The 8,739-nt window shown below is 52.4% G+C and overlaps 1 protein-coding gene across 3 annotated transcripts in view; it reads right to left on the bottom strand.

The window, feature by feature from the left end:
- GPR157 (G protein-coupled receptor 157) overlaps positions 1 to 8,733 on the bottom strand; it is a 25,167-nt gene extending 16,434 nt beyond the window's left edge. For all 3 annotated transcript variants that reach the window (XM_034671174.1, XM_034671173.1, XM_002918685.4), the window contains exon 1: positions 8,318 to 8,733. In XM_034671174.1, coding sequence (XP_034527065.1) covers positions 8,318 to 8,700 — 383 coding nt within the window. In that variant the 5' untranslated portion in view covers positions 8,701 to 8,733. The remainder of the gene's footprint in view (positions 1 to 8,317) is intronic.
- Positions 8,734 to 8,739: the final 6 nt, after the last annotated feature.

Below are 8,739 nucleotides of genomic sequence, written 5' to 3' on the forward strand. Positions count from 1 at the left end.
TTATTTATTTGACAGAGATAGAGACAGCCAGCGAGAGAGGGAACACAAGCAGGGGGAGTGGGAGAGGAAGAAGCAGGCTCACAGCAGAGGAGCCTGATGTGGGGCTCGATCCCACAACGCTGGGATCACGCCCTGAGCCGAAGGCAGACGCTTAACCGCTGTGCCACCCAGGCGCCCCCCTTTGTTACTCTTTTTAATACAATTTATTGTAAGTTTATATAATTTAGTTTTTATTAATGATTCTATTTAACAATCAGCTCACAAAATGCCCTCAAATTTAATAATTGGGTCTCCCCAGCTGGCTCCAGGACGCCACTGGACAGAGGATAAAAAAAGAGTAATTTGCTGAAGATGCCCCAGGTTCTCGACCTGCAGAGTGAGGAGAAAGTCAGTGTTTTTGGCAACCTCAGATAAGCCAAGCCATTCTCAGGCCAGGTGGCCAGTGTGAGCTGTAGGCGCCGTGAATCTAGAAGGCACTCCACAAAGACATGTGGGGCATGATCCCTGCTTTCCAGAAATGCATACTTCCAATTTGTCACGTACCATGTAATAGTTTTCCCCCCTCCCCAAACAGAAGCCAGCAACCAAAAAATTAACAAAATCTGAACCAGTAAAATATCACTGAATAACAGCATATGAAAAGGACCAAGGACTTTAGTTGATTATGACCTAGACACTCATGAGGTTGGAGGGATCGCCCTGATGCCCGGATGTGGGCAGATCAGACCTGCCAGGGAGCTGTCCTGCCTCCGTGTGGACACTTGTGACCCATATTCTAATAAGATTGTTAAGCTGTCATCAGAGCCAGGAGCATTAGGAGATGCTGGGCCTTGAGCTATCCTCAAATGTTTGGAGACTCTTGACGAGGTCGGGCTAGGGGAGGTGGGGTTAGACGGTTGGAGGAAAGGGTGTCCTGCGTAATACCAAACCAAGGACTGCACTGGCAGCTTCCCTGAGGGAAGCCACGGGACCACGTGCAGGGGATGCTAGAAAGGTGTTCGGTCCCCTTCTCTCCAACCCTGCGACTCAGGCTGAGCAGAAGCAGGGTGGGGTCACCTGGATGGACAGAGACGGAAGGCCACACTCTGAGCACAATCCCCCACTTGGAGGGGCACCAAGAGCTTCTCTGAGAGGTGCCCACGCCGCCTCCCTTGGGTTCACCCGGAAACCGAGGCCAAACTCCAAATCGGCTTCATCCTCCCTCGGCGGCTGTTAAGAGCTGAGTGGTGTACCGCCCCCCCCCACAAATCCATATGTTAAACCCTAACCCCTAGCACCTCAGGATCTGACTGTAGGCGGAGATGCGGGTCTTTAAAAACGTGATTCTGTTAGAATGGTCTGGAAGGTGGGCACTAATCCAGCATGACTGCCCCTCTTGTATGAAGAGAGGAGGACACAGACGCGCACAGAGGGAAGACCGAGTGAAGACACAGGGTGTGGACGGCCACCTACAAGCCAAGGAGCCAGGCCTCAGAGGAAACCGGCCCTGCCAACCTTGAACTCCGACTTCAGCCTCCAGGACTGTAAGAAAATGGATTTCTCTTGTTTAAGCCATTCGGTTGTGGTACGTTGTTAGGACAGCCCCAGCAGACGAAGAGACAGGCTTCTACGAACTACGGCAGAGATACACGTGCCTGGTTCCCGGTCCCACCACAGCCGGGCTGACAGAGCTGGTGGGGTCCCTCAGGAAGCTTAGGGGAGGGGTAAACTGACAAAAAGCCACTCAGATCTCTCATGAGCTGAGCTCTTCTTTGGAACTTGTCATCCTTTTGCTTTTATTTTTAGTTACTTATTTTTTTAAAGGAGGCTCCATGCCCAACGTGGGGCTTGAACTCATGACCCCGAGATTGAGGGTCACACGCTCTACTGACTGAGCCGGCCAGGCGCCCCAGCACCCTTTTGTTTTTGAATCTTCTCCAGAGGACCAGACCCAGAAGAACCGCAGGATGAGCCAGGCGGTGAGGAAGCCATCCCTGATCCCTGAATTCCCTGGACGGTGATGCTCAGGGTCTCCCTTGAAGTTCCCAGCTCTGCCCAAATGGGGATGTTCTGTTACACGGTCTCTGGAACATCTCCCCCCAGAGTCACGGTGGGGGACACCTGCGGTGACAGAGACAATTCCACTTCACACACAGATGGGAATACCCTTCCTCCTGCTGCACGAGGGGGTTGGCCTGCAAGGTCTGCTCACTCACTTGCCCCCACTGTTAGATTCTCGCACTTTCCCCTCACCCCAAATCTCACTCTTCCTACAGATCTTTCCACAAGGGGGGGACACCTGCTCGGAAAGAAACACAAAGAGTCTTCTCTCCCAAATAGCACGGCCTGGTCTCTGTGCTGTGTGGCCTACGGAAAGCCTTGAATGTCGATTCAAAAAAAAAAATTGCTTTGATAACAAAACTATCGGGCAACAATGCACCAATTTAGAGAGTTCTTGGGAGCAAGACAGAGCTGGGCCCAGAGGGAAGCACTGCTGCAGTGAGCCAGGCCTGGTGCACAGAATCACAAGGCCCGTGGCTGCCTGGAGGTTTCTCCCCAGAACAAAGGGCACCTATTGTTCAGTGTGAGGCGGAGGGGTGGGTCGTGAGAGAAGTTCAGGAAGCCGGCCAGCCACTGGCCAGGCCACCACGAGGTCACTCCATGGCGCTGGCCGCAGAAGGAAGTGGGGTGTGCAAAGGATCTGTTAAGCACACGCACCCCAGCAGCCTGGCGCTGGTGGGCATCGTGAAGCCACCTGCCACGCTCAGAGACACGGCTCAGGTCCCCACTGACGGGACGCCGGGCAAGGATGGGCAGAGGCTGACTTTGCCCTGGCCGGAAGGTCAAGGGCAGCCTCTGCTCTCTCACAGCCTCTGGGGCTGCAGCCAGCTTCCCGTGAACACAAAACACTGTTCCGGCCTCACAAGACGGCAGCGCCCTCTGAAAACTTCTCAGGGAGAAAAAGCAAAGCCAGTTCAACCCTTGTTATTTTGGGGAGCACTGACCACATGGGGTGCTGTTCCTGCAGCTGCTCCGTGCCTCCCTCCTTCGGACACACCTGCTTGGGGCCTTGTCACCGNACTTCTCAGGGAGAAAAAGCAAAGCCAGTTCAACCCTTGTTATTTTGGGGAGCACTGACCACATGGGGTGCTCTTCCTGCAGCTGCTACATGCCTCCCTCCTTCGGACACACCTGCTTAGGGCCTTGTCACGGGCCCCACAGCGAGGTAGTTTCCCATCAAAGAGCTTAGAGCACCTTCCCCTTCCTGGCCCCGTTTCCCCTTTTGTCTAAGTTAGAACTTCCCACTCCCCACAGCAGGGGTCTTGATGGCGAGCTTGGGAACCACAGACTCTTCCTCCAGAGCCCCAAGCAACCTCCAGAGCGTGGGTGGGCCCACGGGCCCGCGGTCATGCCCACACCTGCTCCCACCTTGTGCCCCAAGAAACCCTATGACTGTCTCACGTGACTAGCTTGGCCAGGACCCTTCCTTCTGACTTGGGGCAATGAGGTTCGCCCCAGCCCAGCCCTCCTCCCCTGCTCACAGGACACCCCAAGACACTCGGCGCGGGGACGCCTGAGCATGCAGGCACAGAGACGGCTCACGGACCCTGCTGGAAGGAGCCCAACCGCCCTGCGGGGGGACAGGAGCTGACAGCTCACCTTCAGCAGGGGGACAGGGATGGTTTCTGACCAACCTGGTTTACGCGACCAGAGAAAAACGGATGGCACCCACAGCAGCTCTGGGCCTGAGCCCCCGGGCACCTTCTCCAGTGAACATTGTCAATGTTCCCAGACGCACATGCACGTGATGTGAAATAGGGGGTGTCCCTATCAGGCTGCCTCAACGTCTCACGGACAGTGGAGCGGGAGGGACTTCTCAAGCCAGGGCTTTCCTTCAACCCAGGGCTGAGAGTATTCTCACACGACCTTACAAAGGCAATNCGTGATGTGAAATAGGGGGTGTCCCTATCAGGCTGCCTCAACGTCTCACGGACAGTGGAGCGGGAGGGACTTCTCAAGCCAGGGCTTTCCTTCAACCCAGGGCTGAGTATTCTCACACGACCTTACAAAGGCAACGAAAAAACCAGGAAAGTCACTCTCAGAATACTGTCAGATTCGATGTGTGCTAAACTTGTGGGTAAAGTCTAGGGAGTAGGAACATCTTTATCTCCATGAGGTATTTATTAGTTACCCAAGGGGAGGACAGTAACCGCCCTGCAAAACTGGCAGGCAACACCTTCATCAGGCGATCAGAATTCCTATCACCAGAGGCGAGGAGTCCAAGTGCCCGGGGAGGGAGCAAGGGGAAGATTCTTCTGTGGGATTCCAGCCCCAGGACGGAACCTGAAACCACTCACAGGGAAGCACCGGAGAGCCCAGCAGAGGGGCCTTTGGCAAAACCACAGACCTGGGCCTTTCGAAAAGGCCAGTGTCCTGAAACACCGAGAAAGAACAACTGTTACGGATCACAGGACAACAGAGAGACCGAACAACTAAGCCAAATAGAAGCCGAGGGTATCCCTTTGCTATGGGGGACACTGACAGGAGACCAACAACATCCCTGTAAAGTCCGCCCTCAGATAACAGCAGAGTTCTGGGCGACACCATTGCCCTGCTTCTGGAAGGTGTATGTGGTTACCTAAGAGACGGTCCCTTTCTTTTGGAAATACACACTAAAGGATTTGGGGATTCTGGGGTCATCAGTCTAGACTCTTCAATGGGTCCAGAAAAATAAATGCAGAAGACAAAAGCCAACATGATACCATGTTTGTAACGGCGGAAATCTGGAAAGTTAAAAATAAATTGTGTAATGATATCTCACCTTTAAGAATTATCGTCAGGCCAAGAGACAAGATGGGATCGTAAATGGAGGACCAACCCTTGGAGGTCTAACCCTGAGCCTCCCATTTATGGCTACGTGAGCTCGGGCAAGTCTTGTGAGCTGAGACTGGAGGGTGACCATCCTGTCCAGCGCCAGGGCTACCGGTGGCCAATGAGCTAAGGAACGGACCAGCACTTTGCAAGACCTCAGGAGCCAGACGCACCTTGTGATAAAATACCATTTGCTTGAGGATAAAGTCTAAGCTGCCCTCCTTCCCCAGTGGGCAAAGAAAAAAGTCCTTCTGCAAAGGGAATCTGCTCAGGTATTACGAGGGGGCGCTGGGGGGTCCTGCAGGCGTTTTCTGGGAAGTGCTGTGGGTGCAGGATTTTATCTGGTGTCCTGCTTTACGTGGTTCAGTTTTAGAGATGACTGGGTTTTTTCCGTTTAACATTGTATCATACTATTTTAAAAACACGGCTTTATAGAGTTCACAGCCACTATTTGATGGCTATGTAATGTTTCTGGTTGGCTGTAGTTTGTAATCTTCTGTTCCCCTATATTTTGGATGTTCCGTTGCTTCCAAATTCCCACATAAACTCCTTTGTACCTACGGCTTTGAATGTATTTTGGATTATCTCCTTAGACTAGGTCCCTATAAATAGGATTTGTGGATCAAGGGGTATGAACCAAATACTTTCTATGCAGATTATTCCAGTTTTCCATTGCCAATAATAATGTAGGAAAATAAAATACCAGTTTTACCAGCATTTATCACATTACTATTCTGGTTTACANAGTGGATCAAGGGGTATGAACCAAATACTTTCTATGCAGATTGTTGCCAATAATAATGTAGGAAAATAAAATACCAGTTTTACCAGCATTTATCACATTACTATTCTGGTTTACAATTTTTTTCTAATTTAAAGAGAAAATGGTGCCTCACTGTTATAATTTGTATTGTTTTGACTATTAATGGGGGAAACTTTTCCCCACATATATTTATGAACCACTTTAACTCTTTTGTCTCAATGTCTCCCTTGGTCATTTATCAGGATTTTTTTTTTTTTTTATTCATTCCAGGGGCGCCTGGCTGGCTCAGTCGGGACAGCATGCGACTCTTGATCTCAGAGCTGTGGGTTTGAGCCCCACGTTGGGTGTAGAGATTACTTAAAAGTAAAATCTTTAAAAAAATCATTTCATAAAAACTCAAAGAGACATGCTCAACCTCTAAGTTGTCACATTTTAAAATACTCTTCCGGGGCGCCTGGGTGGCACGGCGGTTAAGCGTCTGCCTTCGGCTCAGGGCGTGATCCTGGTGTTATGGGATCGAGCCCCACATCAGGCTCTTCCGCTATGCGCCTGCTTCTTCCTCCTCCCACTCCCCCTGCTTGTGTTCCCTCTCTGCTGGCTGTCTCTATCTCTGTCGAATAAATAAATAAAATCTTTTAAAAAATAAAATAAATAAATAAATAAAATAAAATACTCTTCCAAACTGAAGGTTGGATGAGGACTGATCTTTAGTAGTCTGAAATGGTTAAAAAGTGGATGACTGTGTTAGCCTCTGTCTGAAGACGAGATTTCTCAGCCAACAGGCCTTTAACAATTATAAACTCATACTCCAAAGCAAGCCTCGGGAGAGCCCTTAGCAAGGTCATTAGCAATATAGCCTGGGAGGATCTAGGTCAATAAATGAACCTGTCAGACAGGTTTTCTACCAATTCTCTTAGACCAGCAAGGTGCTGAGAGCTAACTTCTGAAAGGGAACTCCAGAGAACAAATTGTCGGATTCCCTTTGTAGCTTGGATATAGGTTGGTTGGTTTGTTTTATTAAAGTAGGCTCCATGTCAAGTGTGGATCCCAATGCGGGGCTCAAACTCACAACCCTGAGATCAAGACCTGAGCTGAGATCAGAGTCGGAGGCTTAACCAACTGAGCCACCCAGGCGTCCTGGTAATTTTCTTTTGAGAAGCTGATGGATCACATTTAACGGACAAGATGAACAACTCCCTTCTTTTTCGTGGCCAGCACAGAGGAACCACGGGCTCTCTTAGGAGGCCTCTCCTCAGCATCACAGAAAACACCCCTAGGAGTGAATGGAAGGAACTCCCAACTCAGGTTCATTAGGAAATGCATCCTTTCTATACGAGCTGTACCATCACCTAAAAAATATATTGTTTTCAATATTCTTTTAAGAGGGGAAAAAAAGGAGAAGAGATTCTTGGCAGAGAAAGGTCCAGTCTTAGGCTCCTTCTCAAGTACATGTGAACTCTGGTGTACGAGCTGCCCACGCCCAATCAGACTGCCAAGGACTGGGTCTCTGAAATAGGCAGAGGTGGGGGGGAGGGGAAAGCTGCAAGGAGAGGAAAGGCAGTCCCTGTGGGTCTGCAGTATCTGAGGTATGTTCTGGCTCCTTGCAAAACTTTTGACATGAACAACTGAGAAGCGGGCCACTTAGTTACCCAGGGACCAGCTGGCCTTCATCTAGCAGTTCTGAGACCCAGAGATCAAGTGACTCTTGCAGGCTTGTGATCTCACTGTTGTGACACCCAGGTGACCTGTCTCTCCCAAAGTGCTGACTGTCCTCAGTCCCATGGAAAGCACTCAAGCATTTAACAGAGAGGTCCTATAATTAGGGCAGTATTTGGTGCTCTTATCTGGGAGAGGGACAAGGGGAAACAAGCCCTATAAGATTCCTGCCTTGAGTGAAATGCAGGACACCATCAGACGTTCGAATCTTGAAATTACGCCAGAAGGGTCAACCTTCCATAGGTGAGGGTCACCTGATGAGGTTCTTTAATGCTAGGGCCGGGCAAAGTCCTCGGCTGACTCTACTCTCATAGACGCCAAGCAGCTGGGGGCCCTCTTCCAGACCAGCCCCTGCCACTGACCTCACTCTCGGAGATGCCCAACCCTAGAAAGTCAAGATCTTCTGAGTCTAGAGATGAGCAAAGACAAAATTATGAATTCTGTGTACTCTGTAAATTTCACAGCTGAAACACCGCGTTTGGCCTCAGGCAGCTAGCCTGGGAGTGGCTGAATGCGTCACACCTACTGTGGCACAGGATGGGACTGGGAACAGCTGCCCTCTCCAGCCGGCACAGCGGCTAACTCATCTCAGCCTGGGAACGAGGAGCTTCTCCCCATGGGCAGCAGAGATGGCCAGAACACAGGGAAACAGGAGGCAAGAAGCATCAAGTGTCCTCGCCATCTCTCCAGATGCTTCCAAGTTATGAGGGTCGAGCTCTGGCCCCCACCTTTCTGGGAGGTTCGGGCTGGGGCAGGCACAAAGGGGTGCCCTCCGCACTGATGCTGGGGGCAGGTCCACCCCTCTGCCCGCATCTTCCCGCTGGCCCCTGACGGCCTCGGAACATGAGCAGAGACGACCCTCTGGGCCCCCGGCCAGGGGTCCGACCAAGACGCGGGAGCCAGAAGGGCACGAGGGCCACCGGGGTAGCAGGCAGGGCCCAGGTGGGGGTCAGGGACTGGAGGGAAAGCGGCGCGGCTGCCACGCACCTGACGACGTGGAAGGCCCAGAGCAGACTGCCGGTCCGAGGCTCGCGCGCCGCGCGTACGATGCTGAGGTACAGGTAGAGGGCGATGGCCACGGTCCAGAAGAAGGAGCTGGTGTTGGCAAAGGTGGAGAGCGCGCCTTGCAGCACGCAGTCCCACGAGGTGCCCGCGAAGTCCTGCAGCACCCCGTAGAAGTAGGAGGCAGCCGAGAGCAGGTCCGCCAGCGACAGAAAGAGCAGCAGGCGCCGTGCCCGGCTGCGCAGGTCGGGCCACAGGGCGTGCGTGGCCACCAGCAGGCCGGAGCCGAGCGCGGAAAGCGCGCACGACAGCAGCACCACGGCGCGCTCCGACGGCACCAGCTCGGTGGGCGGCGCGGGCGACAACATGGCTGGCCGGGCAGGGGGCAGGGGCCGGGGCCGCGGCGC

Source organism: Ailuropoda melanoleuca, chromosome 11, assembly GCF_002007445.2.
Source record: "Ailuropoda melanoleuca isolate Jingjing chromosome 11, ASM200744v2, whole genome shotgun sequence".
In the NCBI taxonomy this organism is placed as follows: Eukaryota; Metazoa; Chordata; class Mammalia; order Carnivora; family Ursidae; genus Ailuropoda; species Ailuropoda melanoleuca.